Source organism: Elaeis guineensis, chromosome 2 (assembly GCF_000442705.2).
Source record: "Elaeis guineensis isolate ETL-2024a chromosome 2, EG11, whole genome shotgun sequence".
NCBI lineage: Eukaryota > Viridiplantae > Streptophyta > Magnoliopsida > Arecales > Arecaceae > Elaeis > Elaeis guineensis.
The window spans coordinates 106,470,518-106,489,926 of NC_025994.2; the positions used below are offsets into that span (position 1 = coordinate 106,470,518).

Consider the following 19,409-nt stretch of genomic DNA (forward strand, 5'->3'; position numbering starts at 1 on the left):
TCATGTACTCTATTTTTATCCCCTTCTCTCCATGGGTGAAACGGTGGTGCAAGTTCGAGCTGCCCTCGTGTTTTTTTTTTGGGTAGAAGCTGCCTTGTGATCTTCAGTGGCTGAGCTGACCGCCCATTGCAGTTTGTGTTAATGTGCATATCAGCTGAGTCCGAGCAAGCCAGGGCGCAGGTCCCATCCGTGCTTGGTGCAATAATCAATTCATGCTAAAAGCACTAGGCTGTCATCCAGGAGTGTTAAAAGAGTTAAAGAGGCTGCTGTCTGAGAGAAGCTTCAGCATGCAGGATCAAAGTTGTGCGTCTTGCGGTGAAGGTGATTGAAGATTAAAATGGGCAGAAAGAGAGACCAGCCATAGAAGAGACTTCTTAAAAATGGTAATCAGCAAGCAGCTTCTCATAATTAGATAGACGCACAATAAGCAAGCAGCTTCTCATAATTAGGTAGATGCACGATAAGAAAGCTAGACGAGTTAGCAACATTCTCAAATCTTGTATAACTTTAGAAACTATTACTGATGCTAGTGATCACCTCAGTTCCCCAGATGGGGCGGTCAAGGACTAGGGTCAAAAACAGTGAAGTCCGTGGTCTTGGTTGGACCTGACTAAGACGATCATCAACCACCGTATCTTCCGGTGAACCGAATGGTGATCGCTAACAGAAGTGATTCACATCCCTCATTCATTCAGAAAACTATTCGGATCCTCCGCATTCAAATTTATGCATCTAGACATCTGTATACACATGTGATTCATGCACGTACACGGATACGCGTGCGGTAGAGACCATGGTTAAATGCTTAGATATAAGAGGGTAATAAATTCCTCTAGCAATCCATTTCAACGTACAAGGTGTTTGATTCTACAAACATCAAAATTGGTCCATCCTCGCCTAGCATGAGACAGTAGTAACAAAAAAAAAAAGCTGTCCAATGAAGGACCGGGAGTCAAGTGGTCCCGGAAAAAAAAAACACTGTCCAATGAAGGACCGGAAGTCAAATGGTCCCAAAAAAGAAAAGAAAAGAAAAGAAAAGAAAAAAAGAGATAGTATTTGGATCGATGAATGTACAGAGAAAAGCCTAACCAAAACTTCTCTGCCCTTGCCTAGAATTTTTTTTTTTCATTTTTTTAAAAGGCCGTACGGCGGGGTGTGAGGGCTAGTCATGCCAGCAGAGGAGCATGACCACGCAGCGGCGGATGATATAGAGCCTGGCCTTGTGCTCTCTCAGAGCTCTGCCCAGCCCACCACCTTGCCCTCCATGCGACACCTTCCTCTGCTTGCTCTGCTTCATTTTCGGCACTTGTTGATGAAACAAATTAATGACAGGCTTCTCTATCTCTCTGGATGGCTTTTAATTGCCTACACTTGGACTGTCGGGCGAGCATTTTATAGGAAGCGGGAGGGGAGAGGTGTCGGGAATGGAGCAAGATTCGTTCTACAACCCACGGCTTTGTCGACGAAAGAGACGCCGGGCGAGCACCAAGGAGCGTGCGCTGCTGCGCTCAGAGTACCCCCCGCTTGGGAATTGGGACTCCCATCCCCCACATGCACCCCCATCCACCAACCTTCACGCAATTTGATGACTGCCTGGGAGACAAAACCCTAAAACCTTATTAATAAATAACCCTTTCACTCACTTTAATTTGCTTTGAATCGAAGACCAAGAGCATGATGGAGACTTGGACTGCCAGTCACATGGTTCCCTTCGCTTGCGTCTCGTTCTCTCTATTCCTTCAAACTCAGTGAACCACAGGCCTTGGTATTGTTTTCTTCCATCATTCTCTCCCATCAGTATGTTACAAAAGAACGTAGTAATTATTTGAGCAATGCTCATCACTTCAATTCATCATCCCTCATAAACAGCATTGCATATGGAACAATAGGCTTATATTGGGTCCCATTAATGATCATCCAAACCGCTTCTGCCCGATTAGGAACCATCAAACTGTTGGACCAAAGCCACCTGCACGGAAATGAGAGAACAACTAGGAACATGCAAATAAGCATTCATTTTCGACCAATCACCAGCTGTTTACTTTGTTTGTAACTGCAGCAAGCGAATGAAATCCTGTCCTCGTGATTCCTCTTCAAGTACAAACAGTTCAGATTCCATTCACAGGCGGGCAGACTCTTAGCTCTTAAACCAATGACTCGATCAAACAATAATCAAAACCAACTTGCTTCCTTGTAACTCTCCCCCTCGATGAAAGAGGGCAGCTTCCAACTGACCATTTGAACGAAATGGGGGAATCAGCTTTACTACAATAGCCATCATTGATTACATGTTGTCCGCCATCCTTTTTAGGGTCTCTTTGGAAAACTTGTCGGGTTGTTTCGATGTATTCAAATTTCAAAGTTCTTGCATAAACACTTCCGGACAATACCGTGCTGCTGTCCATGTTGTCCGTGGGTCTGCAACCCATCCATACATTAATCTACTATCACTGCTGTCATTCATCAACATCACACGCGAATAAAGTGGATGAATGAGGAGCATCTGCCCACCTACGTCCCTGCTGCTAACTTGGTCGCCAATTTTGGAAAGAAAAAATATAAAGCGTTGATAGAAAAAAATGCGGGCGTGGCCTTCCGACACGCTGTTGTTGGCTGCGGTAAAATCTGGCAGCCTAGCGAACCGTGCTGAAGCTGCCTCACGTTTATTAACCAGTGTCTGTGATCGTTTGCTATCTGTTTGGGGACTCCGGTGCTCCAAGAGGATTTCGTTCCAGTCTAGGTTTATCGTTAGGAAACAACTAAAAGTTTCGTTTGGTACCCTCTTACAGGAGTTCTGATGAAAATATCTTTTACAACGTTGAGATGGCCGATCTGCCTATACTTTTGTTTGCAACCTTGTAGCTTTGTTGCAATAAAAGTTGACAAGGAGCACATTTATCTATGGGATATCTGCTGCAACGAAGACAGACTGGAAAATATTTGGTTAGAGCACTGAAAGCATGACGACAGTTTGACAGAGGGTTTTCTACATGATTTCGAGCTGCAAATGGGCCCAGAACACCTGGCGAGAGGCCCAGGTACTGTTGCAACTTGGAGAGCACCATGCAAGATGTGTTGCACTTTTCTTGAAAACATTCAAAATATTATCAAATAAATCCATTTGAAAATCACATTAAATATCATGACGTTTTATAATAATAGTGTAAAATTTATTAAAAACCTACAGCCAAAAATAAATGAATTTGGATCTTGGCACATCAGACACTGGTTTAAGAGTGTTGATATCTCTCGTACAGATGTTTGGCCAAGAACATCTCCAATATGCAACTAGTCCTCCGCTTTCCCTAAAGACCTATCACAGCACAAGCACATGAAAGATGAATGACCTGATTGACTGCTTCAGATATTTAAAAATATAATCTTACATAAAAAAACGATGGAAAGACTGTCTAAAATGGTGGTAGAAGATAATTTGGAAATGTGGTGGAAAAGGAGAAGGTGAATGAAAGAAAGAAGGGCTTTTCCTAGAAAACTAGGAGCATGGAAAAAATTATCAGGTTTCTATGGTATGCATCATATCGAATTGTGGACATGGGCGATGAATCAGCACAATTCCACCCTTTGTTTCGAAAAATCAAGCAAGAGAGAGAGAGAGAGAGAGAGGGGGGGAGGGAAGGGTGTGGGGGAGGAAGGGAGGAGAGAGGCTGACAGAGATAGAGGAAGGGCTAAAAGCACTCATCGAGATATGGGTTCCCTATTCCATTTCAAAATATAGATTCCCCTCTCTCCTCCCTCTCCCTTCTGGCTTTTCTTTTATCAATAAACTCTAGAACAGCATGATATAGTACCGTACTATACCATATTGCTAGACAGCCAGCACAAATCCTGACACCAATATAGCTAAACTTACTTAGGACCCATTATTTGATAGATAAATATTATAAAAAAGTTGACTAATTTTTCTATTGACCAACTTATCTATCATCTTATATTTCTTTAGATGGATAAATTATTATTCTATAAATAGCATTTATTCATGAAATAAAGAAAAAAATTTATCCATCTAGAAGATGGATAAATCATTTTCTTATTAGCTGATAAAATAATTTTTTTTATTTATTTCTAAAATACCCCTAACCCTAAAATAATAATAATATATGATAATATGATATGATATAATATAATATATATATAATATATAATAATATTTATATAATAAAAGATACTATGAAAAATATTGATAGACCTTAACAACTTAGGAAAGTAGAAATGTAAAACGACATAAATAATAGATTTCAAAACGACTTCCCAATGTATAAAAGAATATGGATAATTTATTTTTCTATCTAAATACTGTCTAAAAAATATTTACCTAGAACATACGGATTCCTAGATAAGTTTTGTTTTACATTTTTTACCCCGTAAAAAATGGGTTTTTGTGTGAGGTCGTGCAAGCTTACAAGAATCCAAGGGGAAATAGCGTTTGCACTCCACTCCAAGTAAAAGACAAACCACGGTCCAGTTACAGGATGGTTTCAAAAAGCTGCCCCGGCCTCAGGAAGGGATCATAAGGTTTACAAAAATTATGCAATGATTTTAACAATCTAAGCTAACTTAAATTTCAAGATAAATAAATATATGAAGAGAATGTGTGACATTCAACCAATCATCGGGTCTTCATTTGGTGTAAATTCGATACAACGATTCATGAAAAAGTTGTTGTCTATTCCCTGGAATCGAATAAAAATTCTGCAGTGTGTTACAGGGAGTTGTTTTAATCATGCCACATCAGCTATTCTCCACCATGTCAATGCATACCTATGATGAGCAACCAATCCTTCTTTCAAGCATGACCCCACCATTTTTCTATTTTAGGTGTTCAAGTATAATGATAGGGCTAGCATCAAGTTTGAAGAACAAAACGCACAACATTGCCGGAACTAGTTCAGATATATTGCACTGGATCCATGTTAGTCTGAGCATACCGGCTGCCAGGACTAGTGCAAACAAACAATATGCAAAGTCCCTGGAGGCCAGGTGCTTGGAGTTGCTCAGATGCATAAAGGCGAGATCTATACCTGTGTCTGCATGGAAAGTGCCATGACTAGTTCACAGATAATGGCCGAGATCTATATTAGTTCCTGCACTTTGAGTGACGAGGTCAGTTTCGACATACACTAGTTCATGCAAACCAAGTGTCGAGACCAGTTCAAACAGTATATACAAGATCCGTACGAGTCCCTTCATGTGGAGTGCCAGGACAAGTGCAAATTTAACACACGCAAGATCTCCGCCGACCCCTGCATAGGTTGCTCATCACAAGTATGCATCGACATGGTGGAAACGCATACCTTATTTGTAAGGACCCGCCCCCCATAACCTGAGTTACAGAACAGCTGATCCCTGAACATATAGATTAATCTTCTTTTAAAATAAATGCTATGGGGATGCCACCGTCCAAATTTCATACCCTGGACCTCTACCAAGCGGAGAGGGATGACATCAACTTAAAGACCACTTGGATGCATGTGCAAAAGATTTTTTGCAGACATCATTCATTCCAATCAGAAGAAATAATAGAATCTCAAAAAATAAAACAAATGACAAAACCATAAAATCAAAGAATAAAAAGAACATAGAAGACTTCTATCAAATAAAATTAGGTGACTAATTTAGTAGAACAGATGTGCAACACATGCAAAAGGTGCAAGGTAGACAAAATGCAAGGATATCACTATAACTACCAATGGTCAAGAATACCATAAAATAATGTAGAATTCCAAAATGATAAGAATTGTTATGATGATTTTCATGGAGGAGTAAAGTGGACATAATCAATGCATCACTTAGAAATGAAGTATCGCAAAGTGTTTGAGAGGAGATAAGAAAGAAAAGCAAAAGCTCACAACAAAACAATCCAATACATTATGGGGTAAAACACAAAACCAAGAAGGGGAAGTGCACAAAATGGAAAGAAATTTAGAAATCATATAGAGGCTAAAAGGAAAACAAAACCTAGCAAAACAAAGTGACTCTTCATCCATACTAATGATAACTAAATCATATTCGACTGATAAATGTAATCAAGCCTAAACAAAAATATTAATTTTACACAAACATCACCTCACCTAACATTGTCAGAAGCAGCAACTCAAAAGCCAAAAATAAGAGGGGGGAGCTTGAAACCAATAAACCAAACTCAATGAAACTCAAAATATAATAAATATAATGGAGAAGAAAGGAAGCCAAGTTATAAATAGCAGAGATACCAAATGGACTTTTGCAAAAAGCAAGCAATTGACCGTTAAGAACACATCAAATAAATACAATAAAATGCATATAGAGAGATAGATATAAGAAATAAAATGGGTAAGAAAGGAAGCTAGCTAATAAATAGCAGATACCAGAGGCACTTGTGCAAAAAGCAAGCAATTGACCATTAAGAACACATCAAATGAATACAAATAAAATGTACAGAGAGAGAGAGAGAGAGAGAGAGAGAGAGAGAGATGTAAATTAGCACTTATCAGACTTACCTTCATAAAATGGTCCTCTGTCATTTGTAGGAACAGTGGAACACGTTCTGATGTACCCAACCAACTCCAAGCTGGTTCCATTGAAATGCCACAGAAACACAGCCAGATATAGTCACGTTCTATGATCTTTATTCCAAGATCTGGAAAGAGATATAGCATGGTTTTCTACTTTCCAATACAAATGACAGATGACGACCTTATTTTGTTGCAGTTTTGTTGGTCATATAGATAAAAGGTAAGCTATTCATGAAGGTCACTATTTAATTATTTATTTGTTTGCTTATTTATTTATTGTTTTCCAGCAAGCCAGGTGACATGAGTGGATATTCTCCCTATTCCAGAACTTAGTTGGCCCATTTCAAAGAGGAATGAGGTAAGGCCATCTTCTAGAGTGCACGTAGAGTTCCTCTATGTGGACACCTTTATGCTGTAAATGTTGCACATCCCTTGAATTACAATTTAGATTGGTACTCTTGGCTGGAGAATACCTGACAGTCCATTCACTCTCTCTCCTTTCAATTGTTGCAGGTAGCAGTGATAAAAGCAGAGAAAAGCTTGAACGACAGATATATATGCCCACCTACACTGCATTCATAAAATAGAACTCCAGTACTGTCATGCAGTTAGCATTCAAGATGGCTTGATTGATGGAGCAAAATAATGCCCAGAACATAAACATACTAGCCAATCTTCTATCCCAATTTAAAGAGCTAAGTAATAACAAGAGAGAAAAGCTGAATGGAGTTGAATATGCTCGCCTATTGCATTTATAAAATAGAACTCCAGTACTATTATGAGTTTAGCATTCAGGATGCGCTGATGGATGGTAATTAATGCTCAGCACATAAGCATACTAGCTTACCTTCTGCTGAGTTTATACAGCTAAGCAGTCATACTGAGTGGGATTAGTCTAGCCTTGGACCCAGTATGTAGGCATATCAACAATGTTATCTTCCAGAAGTGCACATGATAAAAAATCACACTTGGGCTAAAAATTTGCTAAGGCATGCTAGAACTCATATGATGCTAGTGTAAAGAATAAATGGCATGCACCAATAAGGAAAATAGCAGACCACACAGCTGCTTAAAGATGCGACTATAAATACCAGCAAGGAATAGGTCTGACTTGCCACAAATACAACATCCACCTCAAATGACCTGCTTGTATTTAGACATTTGGATCTCTTCATAAAGATACATCCCCCTTATGCCTAGCCTTTAATGAGGCTTGTACCAAACCCTTGGCTACAAGGTCCCTCCTAAGGAACCAGAAGAGAGTGGGCAAGAGTGAAAGGAAAACCCTCTTATTACAAAGTTTGGATGGAGAGTACAATATTATAAAGTTTGTACAGAGAGTACAACACTATTTGAACAATTGGTTACAAATGAAGCCTCCTCCCCTATTTATAGGTCTTAGCCAATTGCACATGGCCTTAATTGTGCCACTTGAAAATTTTATATGGGCATTCTAGCCTTTTCCATACAAATATCTACAACAAACATCCAATCCTAGAAATATCCATGCAAAATATCTAAGGCTAGAAACATCCACAAAAATGTCCTAACAAAATATCTAGCCAAAATATCTAGCTCCTAAATATCTTGCCAGAATATATTAAGTAGTGGAGATCTTTGGATCATTCTAGAGAAATCTACTTCCTCCAGCCAAAACCTCAAACATGCAGGTCTGCAGAGTTTGAGTGAAGTGCTGACCTAAACTGCTTCGGTCCATGACAAACCACTACTTTAGTAAATAGAAAAGCACACATTGTCCTTACAGTATTTTGATAAATTTGGAAATGCCATAGCAAATTAACATGATTATGTGAGACCCATTTCTCTAACATAATTGCCTCTTAAGGGAACAAGAACAGAAGCAGTGAACAGTAAATAGAGTCTCAGTTGCTAGATATGGACTTAGTGCCATCCCATTCCATATGATGAGCAAAAACACTTTCTTGGTACAAATTCATGCTTTTTAGCATTTTGAACAACTGTTGACAGCATTATCCATTGATCTTCTTGTTTCATTCATTTCTTATGGATTTGAAGGTCTAGTCTTCTACCACCACTACCAACAATAATACTAATAGTAATAATAATAACGACGATGATGATGACATTGATGATGTTTTATACCCAAATCAAATATCAAAAATCAAGACATGCATAATATATAAATTTCTTGCAGTTCTGTTCAAGGTTTGCTGTACCGGTACCGGACGACGTGCCGGTGCCGGACCGGTACGGTACCGGTACCGTACCATCCTGACACATGGTATGCCTAAGCGTACCGATCCGATGTCGGTACATAATATTTTTTTCGATTTTCAAATTTTATTTTTTTAGATTTTTAAAGTTAATAATTGATAAATACAACCTCAATATGGCATTATATTGCATATTATTGACATATTTGGATTCAATTTGGAGTTAGGTTGCGGTACAAAGACTCTTGATCCAAAATTTCAAACATATATTTATTTACATTATATTTCAACTATGTCATCTTAAAACTAAAGAAAAAATATATAAAATACGCATTAAAATGTATCTAAATATTTAAGTACAAAGCGCAATAACTGATATACGAACCTTAAGATGTACTCTGTATTTAATTTCTTGTCGAGTGTCTGTGACGCTCGTAGATGTCTCTATCATCAACATAGTCTGAAGGGACATCAGTCCAACCCTCTAGCCAAGCTGCACCGTACTCTCGAATATTCATCATCCCATAAGGCATTCTCTCTGGATTGTAAGACATCTCAGACCTCTCGCTAAAATTCTGACTCTGAGAAGTATCCTCGAGATGATGATACGGTTGTGGAGGAGCCCATCCAAATATGCCAGTAGCAAAATCTGATCCGTAAGATGCTCCAAGCTGCATAGGGTAGTAACCACTAGAAGATGATGCCTCGGATGCACCATATGCATATCGATCATAAGGTGGCTGTGGATAATAGGATCCATAATGCGAAGATGATCCAGATACATCCATGGACCCTACTCCACGTGCAAGATCGTCTGCAGCTGCATCATGTACTGCACGACCTCTAGGAGCCCGTCGTCTATATGAAATCGGCTCCCCACGATCTCTACCAACTCGTCCACCATGATCCCTATCCTGTGTGACATGCGTAAATTGAGACTCACCGGTGAATCGAATATCACCCTGTGGCTGTGTCTCATAAACAATGATCTCCTGTCCTCCAGTTCCTCCCTGATCATCAGATCCATGGCTACTACTACCAGTATCATCATCACTCTCTTTGGTGTTCGTATCTGAACCAGATAGTTTCTGTACTCTCGAGAGTGGTGCACGTACAACTATCTTTTTCTTTCCTCCTTTGTGCCCCTCCTTCCTTGAACTCTGTGTTGCACCATTTGCATCTCCAATGATGCTGAGCCGAGAGCATCTCGCCGTGATCCCAACCGATGTCACACTCTGGATCTTTCTTCTTACTCATTTCTGCAGGTATAACAAAATACTAATTATTTCGAATTACCTGTAATATAACACTAATTACATATATTTTTTATTTGATAACATTTTTTACTATTTAAATATTTACAAAAAGAATTTCAAAAAAATCTCAAGTTAGATTCAAATATTTCAATTATTTTGAATCATTCTAAACATTATTCTCAATTTCAAAACTAACATTGATTTTTTATTTTTTTAATTTTTTAATAATTTTTATATAAATAAATATATACTATAAAATAGCTGATTAATTAAAGTGAACGAACATCATGCTCTAAATTTTTTTCTTATAAATATATGCAAGTACAACAAAACACGATAGTTTAACGATAATTAAAATAATTAAATATAATTTTAAAATAATTTTAATAATTATTTTAAAACTTATAAATTCAAAATAAATATGTTATATGCTTCAAATAATATTTTTAAATTAACTAAAATATAACACTATTTTTATATATTTTTTATTTTATAATTAAATTTTTTAATTTAAATAATTAAAAAATAATTTTTTTATTTCAAATATTTGAAAAAAATTTGAAATTAGATTTAAGTAGCTTGAATCATTCTAAACATGATTCCCAAACTCTGATTTTTTTTTCTAAAATTTATTTTTTTAAATTTTTAAATAAATAAATATTTAAAAATATTTAAAAAATATATAATTAATAAAAATTAATAATTTTGGTGTCATCGTGTAGATCTTCCAAAGATCTATCACATATAATTAAATCATACCAAAATCACAAGATTTTGGCATAATTTTCTCTTATTTTCATTCTTTCTCATTCTTATCCTATTTTTAACAAAAATAAAAAAAAAATATTTAAGAAAATAACATATTATCTTACCTCCGGCCAAAGATCAGCCTCTCCTCGAACCACTCTTAGAATTTGACGGAGTTTTTTCCTTTTTTTCTAATTTTTCGGAGGTCTCAACGGTTTCGTTGAGACCTTCATAAGCTTCGGGTCCTCGGGAGTTCTCTGAGACTTCTCAGAGAACTCTTAACAGGCTCAATGGTTTAAAAGATCTCCGACCCCACCCCCTCCCTCCCTCCCCACTTTATGCATGTGGGCATGTCGGTATGGTTCGGTTCACGCCGAACCGGACCGAACCGATCCATATCGTCCGGTTTTGGGCGGTATGGATACGAACTGGACCGAACCTACCGGTTCGGGGTGGTTCGGAGAGTATTTCGAAAAAAAGGTCCGAACCGGACCGATAAAGTACCGGACCGGCTTGGTACGCCTCGTACTGGGCGGTTCGGCCCGGTACGGCGAACCTCGGTTCTGTTAGTATCTGACTTTCCCATAGCACAAGCAACAAGTGTAATATGCACACACACACACATACGTATATAACATGTTAGCATGTCAATGTATGTCTCTTTTATAGTTTTTATTATAAACGATCACCTTTTTGGTACCATTATTATGTTACTATAGTTGGGTAATGTTAGCTTGAATCACAAGTAATTCAAAACAGTATGCTGCTCTCAAATGATATAATGTTTTACACCAAATTAAATATCAAAAATCAAGATATACATAATATATAAATTTCTTACAGTTCTATTAGTATCTGACTTTCCCATGGCACAAACGAGTGCAATGCATATATACATAACATGTTAGCGTGTAAATGTGCATCTCTTTTATAGTTTTTATCATAAATTGTGACCTTTTTTGTACCATTATTATGCTACTATAGTTGAGTGACCTTAGTTTGCATGACAAGTAATTCAAAACAGTATGCTGCTCTCAAACAACAACAACAATAATGTTTTACATCGAATCAAAAAACAAGACATACATATGATATAAATTTCTTGCAGTTCTATTATTATCTTTCCATAGCACAAACAAAAAGTGCAATGCATATATGTATATAACATGTTAGTGCGTAAATGTGCATCTCTTTTATAGTTTTAATCATAAATGGTGACCTTTTTTGTACTATTATTATGTTGCTATAGTTGCGAGACGATAGTTTGTATGGCAAGTAATTCAAAATGGTATAGTGCTCTTATAACGTAACAAACAACACATTTTGAACTATGGGAAAAACGTATTTTTGTACCATCAATTTTTATGCTACTAGCAATCGAATGAGTGAACTTCAGGGTGTGTCAAGTTAGTCAACAATCTTGACAAATCATACAATTTAGTAAACAAGCTTGATAAATCATGCCAAATCAGGAAATCACATTGACAAAGGTCAGTGTCATTTGCTCTTTGGTATCACATGACCACATGTAACTTTTAAATTTGTTGACATGGCATCTTAAGATTAAATGTCTTTTAAATCTCCTTTAACAAGGTTGAATTTACTTTAAATGATGTCATGTCATTAAATTTACTTTTATTCTTAGGTTGTGCCACCAAATGCCTTTAACAAGACAGAGATGGAAAGTGCCTCTCAAAGTGGGTGAGAGCCATGGCGGCCACCATTGCTGTCGTAGTCATCCTCCTTCCTATAGGGACCAGTGGGGTTGGAATGGAGAGCCCTTGGTGAGTCAAGGCTCTAGCGAAGGAGGTAGCTCATGGCGGCGATGTGGTCCTTTGCTAGGTTGGCTGGTGGTGATGCCAATAGAAGTCCCATGAGAAGCTTAAATGTTGGTGGAGCATTGCCTCCATGGAGATCTACTGTCCGGTATAGTAGATCTCTTCTTTGATGGCCTCACCATAGAGGCCATGAACCCATTGCCCAATGTACTGCTCGCACACCCTCATGATGTACACCAACATGCACTCATCCATAAATCCACAGCACTCACACTTTGCAAAGTCCCCGATTTGCCCCCACCCTTACCCTCCAATGCTACTGGGATTGGCACCACATTGCCGCTGCTCCATACCTTTGCTAACATGTCTTTGAATTCGAAAGAAACGTAACAATGCCACAAATAAGAACCAATCTCTATCTAATAGCCCATCTATCCACCACAATTCTTCAAAAAATGGATACCGGCACCAATGAGATGGCTATTTAGTGTCCTAAATGCTAACGATTCAAGTAACTCGCAGTAGGGATACCGCTTCTCCCGGATAATGAAGATTTTCTTCTCTTTGATTGGCATCGCAACCACCATTTGAAATTTAAAATCATTTGAATTTAAGCAGACTTAAAAGTTATGTAATCCGTAAGATGCCATATCAACAAATTTAAAAATCATGTGCAGTCACGTGACACTAAAGAGCAAACAACATTAAGCTCTATATTTGACATGATTTTTCAAGCTTGTTGACTAAATTGCACGAATTGTCAAGATTGTTGACTAAATTGCTACACCTCGAAGTTCACTTGATTGCTAGTAGTATAAAAGTGGATAGTATGAAAATACATTTTTTCCTTAAATTATTTTAAACTTCAAATTGTCATATATTAGTAATAAATATGAGATTTTTACCTAGTTGAAATGTGCTTGTACCAATGTCTGGCAATTTTATCTGGTTTTAATTGGGGAAAAGAAAAGTATTACCTAAGTATAAGCTTGATTTTTGAAAGACTGCGCATATTCCCATGGATGAAAAAGAAGAGGCTTACCAAAGTGGAAAAATAAAAAGAAGACAGAATGGGCCATACAGATTTAGGTGACACAAAAGAATGGGCCCCTAGAAACTATCATGAAGGCCCTTGCCACCTGGTTTAGGCTTAGTAGGCTTCTTTCTTAGACCCTCACTGCCAATAATTGACCACTTTAAGGCCCCTATTCTTGCTGTACTTTGTGCTTCTAGGCAAGATCCGACCATCAAAGCAACATAACTGCCGATCAAGGATCACTACAAACAGCCAAATACAAGATTGCTAGTATTTTGGACTGCTAAACATGGTCTTGCATCTTTGATAAGAGTGTCTCCCTCGTGCATGAAAGTGGGAAAATCACCCTGTGCTATTGGCAGAGGATCTAGACACATAGCAAGAGAAACAGGGGCACATGAAGAAAAGATCACATCAAACATGCACATTGATTTGTCAATTGTCACAAGCACTCAAAAAGAGCACCTGATTTTAACAAATTAATTGGAGAACTTAGACAATGTCCAAGGCACAGGCAAGAGCAAATGCTTACTTTATCTTGGCTTGTTCTTCTCTTGAATGCACCCTGACAGACAGGTGATTACTTGCACATATAGCGGCCAAGATGTGTAAACGTGGAGCACCATTAACTAGTGTACTCAACAACAGCAGCGGAGCGGCAGCAGCAAGATTGAATGGTTACACACATTGAACATGAAGAATACTAGTATTTATAAACTACCCACGAGCATGAAACATCACAAGCAACAAGAATAAGAACAACAGCAACAAGAAGAGGAAGAAGAAGATTGAATGGTTACATGCATTGAACATGCAGAATAATATATATAAACTACCATTGAGCGTAAAGGATTCCAAGCAATAAGAATAAGCATAAGAATAAGAATAGGATATTCAACAAACAGGCAGGGTCCCATGCATGGTAGAATGTTGAATACGTCCACTAGCCCATGGATCATGGATCATAACAGCAATGCAGTAAGTGCAGTCTTCCTACAAACTACAATTATCAGATTAGTTGTCTTAATAGTGCGTGTTAACCATTATCAACAACAACATTGAGAAGAAGATGACTGAATGGATACACACATTGAAGATGTACTATACTGGTATATAAACTACCAGTAAGCACAAAAGATTCCAAGCAAAAAGAATAAGAACAATAATAAAACAAGAAGAAGATATCCAACACAGGCAGGGTCCCATGCATAGAATGTTAAATGCATTGTGACAGCAATGCAGTAAGTGCAAACTTCCTATATAATACAAATAACTTGTTAGTCATCCAAATAAAGTGTGTTAACTATTATATAAATGAATAATGCATTGTTTCCTTAATGATGTGGTTGTAATGCTCAAATCAGAGTGTCTTTCAGTGTATGTTCCTCGCAAGGAAAAAAGCATGGATGCCATGTTGATTTTATCCGAATATAGGAAAAATAAGCATGGTGAAAACAAACAAATAAATAGATAAGCATAAAGGCAACAATGATAATAAATTAACTAAACCATAATAGAAACAAATTAGTTGGTCTTGTGAATCAGATTTTCACGTACTAGTTATAAGTTAGAGCTGCTTGCACCCACTTCAAATGCTGAGCCAAGCTTGCACTAGATATTCTCCAGCACAATTCTGTCCGAAAGAATGAACAATAGCCATCACATCTAAACATTCTTATAAACACCTGAAGTTATGCATAATATACGGAAATTATTTCAGGTAGTGACAGTTTTTCCAGTCAATCTTTATGACATAATTGACCAATACTATCTGAAGAGGAGCACAACAGTTACTTTCTTTTTCATTTCAAAGAAGTGGGCTACTTACGACTTCCATCTTCCTCATATTATGTGATAAAAAGTCAAAAACCACTTTTGGATTCTCTTAACAGGAAAACAGTGGTGAAGGCCAACCAAAGGCACACAACCTTGAACAACATATTTGTTCAAAAGTTGCTTGCCATTCCCCTTTCATTTGAAATTGAAATTCTTACTATGCCTATCTTCTCTACTTCCCCAAGTCATTGCAACTTTCAGAATCTTTTGCTACAGGATGACCGTCTTTCACCTTCATTAGCTAACCCTTCCCTGTGATTGCTCATCAAATTCAAGCAGAGAAAGGATAACTTTGTATACTTCAACCACTGTATAACAAGCATTCTAGACACAAAAGAATGAATTTTCTTGAAATCTGAATCTTTGTTCTTATGAAAAATTCAGTCATCATTATCAGCTTCCCAAAGTTTAGTTCTAAAAAGATCCCAATGCAACTCTAATAGCTTTTCCCTAATAATTTTTCTTCCATAGCACCAACCACAAATTCTGCAACATAAACATAAAAAACAAATAAATTATCTTAGCCTTGCAATCAATGGCTGGCATATGGAGTCTACTTCCAAGGGTCTGACCTCCAGAATAAAAGGTCCCTTCTAATAATCACTTGAAACCTTTTTCGTCATACCTTCTCTTATAAGCAAATTCCTCTTGTTTGATCCTTCAACATTCACTACTAAAGTATTTGGCTTTTTTTGGGGGTAAGAACAAGGCAAAGCCTCCTAATCACATCTTTGAAAAATAATTCCAGAAGCATCAGCATTTACAAGAAGCTGCGAATTACAAGCTAGAACCCCAGACATATGGGGTGGAAAGGGAGGTGGTTTATCATCAAGAAGGTTGGCCAGTCAGTTTCCCTTGTATAAATAACTGTTTAGTGTGTGGGTTAAGATGTAAGTAAGTGGGGAACGTATAGTTGCATTACCCCCATTTATTACTAATCAATGCTATATAATCCAAAACCTGACACTATTTTCTTCTTGCTTCCCACTTACATAATATAAAACACATCCAGGCAAGAGGCATGCAAAAGATATTTGATTTGCTAAGCTTGGTTACATCTACTCAAAAGACATTAGAAGAGTGGGAGAAATACCTTGTTGACTCCCTCGGTAATTTCTTCCACTGCAATGCCCCTTAAAAGTTACATATGTGTATCAAACAATCTTGCACATACATGGCACGCATGTTGAATACAGCATTCTTCTCCATGAAACAACATGCTGCAAGAAATCTAAGGGTCATTATTAAATGAATAAAATTAAGCAGGGAATCAAAACAGTTGCACACAAATACCTGTTCAAATTGTAAGTCCCATGTAAACTAGGCAACAACAGGTTTACTTAGAGCAATGTTGAAAAAGCCCAGCAGTGCATTACCTCCTACAATTTGACCCGACTAAATCCAGTGAATATGTTGCCTAGTTGTCCCCTGCAAAAGCTACTTATTCAAACATATTTCAATTGAAGAGAAATGATGCAGTTGGAAACAAATTATAGAAGAGTGTGAACCAATGTCTGTAGTGGTGGACATCATTACCTAAAGGAACAAATTATAGAAGAGTGTGACAAATGTCTGTAGTGGTGGACATCATTACCTAAAGGAAATCATATACTGTGAGGAAATATTATCACATGCATTGGAGTGATTTGCTGTTACCAGGGACAATATTAATTGCCAATGGACCTTTTAACATGACTTGGAAGAAGAGAAATGTTGATGGGAAAATGGAAAAATGCTAGTAGATTAGAGCATATCAACTACAATTAAAAAATCAGTCACCCTAGGTGATGTGAAGAACTGACCATGCAGAATAGTCTATTGTATCATTTCTAAAACTTGGCAATAATCCTAATGCAAACTTAAGAGGATTTCTGCAAACTATTAGCATGTTTGAATACTACTGCATTATTTGTGAGACTAATAGCTTCTATTTTATGGAGTCCAGGTTCAGCCAAAAATTTTCCAGAATAGAGACTAAAAAAATGCATCTGAGGCTTCACCAAGGCTGATATATGGATTGCTAGAGGTGCATAAGGTATAATTGCTATTTCTTGCCTATTTTCAATTAGGATCCAAAATAATGATATTATGATTATTATCTACTTCTCACTTTACTGCAATACAAGAAGAAAATCATCTTGCTAGATGCATGCCAAAGGCATTGCTTTGTCAAACTTGGTCACATCCACGTAGGAGACAAATTTAAAGACTGGAAACACATCCCATTGTGCTTATTCGCAATCCCTCTCACACCATCCCTCAAAGTATATGAAGCAAGCTTGCAAATGGCATGGACATTGATATACAGCATTCTTCTCCACAAAACCACATGACATGACAAAAATTGAAGATGTTTAGAATGTCTTCATGCTGTGGCAGAATATAGAACATTACAACTCATGCAAATCCCCATTTTATGTATTTCGAGATTTGAAGTAGGATTGTGAAGCATTGAAGCAGGTCTATAATGTCAGGTATTCAAAGTGTTAGAGACAGCTAGACAAGGGCATGTCAGGTTTACCCAGTAGTTGCATGTGACCTCCTATAATTTGGCTTGGTCTGATCTCAGTGAGTTTGTTGCCCACTTATACCCCGAAAAACAATACTTATTTAAGCATATTTCAATAGGCAAGAAATGGGATGGTCGCAACCAAATCTAAAGAGCATGTGATAGATGTTGTTGGCAATACATTTTGTTACCTTGGAAAAATTGTAAGCTGTGAAAAGATGATATAACATTCAGTATAGGCACCACTTAGAATTAGTGAATCACCTTTTTAATTTGACCAAAAAAAAAAAACAGAATATGGATGTTCAGAAAAATGGAAGTGATTATAGTCATTTACCAGCAATGGAGATGTAACTCAGTTATTAAATAACCTCGGGGCAAGACCGTGAAGACATATGATTATGCAGAACAGCATATTATATCATGTACAAAGACTGTAAAAATCATTCAGACCTTAAAAAGAAGCATTTCTTTAAACTAGCACTGAGATTAATGATTTCTAGTCCAGCATCTTGACTCAGATACAATTTATATTTAACAACTATAACCAAAAAAAAAAAACAACAAGGTAGCTTTACTCATTAAAATTCTGAAAAGATAAGTTAAATCATCACGTTTAATAGTTATTAAATTTAAACTAATGTGCATCACACCTTAAGAGAAGGATCTTGAAAATACATTTTATGATTAATGTTACTATATCGATTTATGAGGCAGATACGTAAATGAGTTCTTTATGTAAGCTGAAATTTCTTAATTCATTTCAACATAAATAGCTCTTCCCACAAAACAGAAAGAAAACTGTGCCTGTGACCTAAAATCACCATAGCAGTGCAAAATATTCCAGTTTGATAAAAGTACACACTATTCTGCTACTAACATTTACTAAAAGAATAAAATAAGTTATGGATCATTGTATTGTTCATTCATATATATGTGCACCTTCATTGCTTATAAAGGTTCTTATGAATTAGAGATTCATCATTCAACAATAAGCCAAACACAACAGTTTACATGATGGAATACAAAAGATGTTATGAATAAAACTTTTTCCAGTAATTGCATTTTTAGTTAATAAGTAAGCATTCAAACATCCATTTACCTTATCAACAAGGTTAAACAGTGACCTTAAATCATGATTCGCATGTGCATATGAAAACAAAACGGTAGAATCGTACCTGCACAATTGTCTGTAAGATGGATTTTAATTTCAGAGAGAGTTCAGATTTCAACGTACATGTGGAGGAAGGGTGTGGTAAATTGCTAGCAGTGTAGAAACACTCTAACTTCATTTGGACATTTGCATTAGTTAAGAATTAAAGTGTAATGGCTGGCTTAAAAATGTTTTAGAGATACCACTCCAAGTGTCAACACTTTAGCCAAAAAAAGCATGACATACACATAAGTGGAGTACAATAGATCCAAGTGTCATAAGTTTGAAAGCTCAGATAATTGTTCTAAAGATTTAGCTTTGGAATGTAATGTTTAGATCCTGAAGTGCATATTAGAATCTCTAGTCAAAGTGATACAAATGGATCAA

The 19,409-nt window shown here is 37.0% G+C and overlaps 1 protein-coding gene across 5 annotated transcripts in view; it reads right to left on the minus strand.

Annotated features, from left to right (window-relative positions):
* Window positions 1-146: 146 nt before the first annotated feature.
* The window catches only part of LOC109505359 (small polypeptide DEVIL 4), a 21,863-nt gene continuing 2,600 nt past the window's right edge, over window positions 147-19,409 (minus strand). Inside the window, exons 4-8 of one of the 5 annotated variants that reach the window (XM_029266034.2) lie at window positions 16,654-16,788; window positions 16,454-16,580; window positions 15,082-15,157; window positions 6,498-7,109; window positions 147-3,313 (exon numbers count right to left, since the gene is read on the minus strand). In XM_029266034.2, coding sequence (XP_029121867.1) covers window positions 1,163-1,297 — 135 coding nt within the window. In that variant the 5' untranslated portion in view covers window positions 1,298-3,313; window positions 6,498-7,109; window positions 15,082-15,157; window positions 16,454-16,580; window positions 16,654-16,788 and the 3' untranslated portion in view covers window positions 147-1,162. Of the gene's footprint in view, window positions 3,314-6,497; window positions 7,110-9,439; window positions 9,967-14,056; window positions 14,525-15,081; window positions 15,158-16,453; window positions 16,581-16,653; window positions 16,789-19,409 lie in introns of those variants that run through there. The other 4 variants (XR_012139012.1, XR_012139013.1, XR_012139011.1 and 1 more) reach the window with 4 other exon arrangements.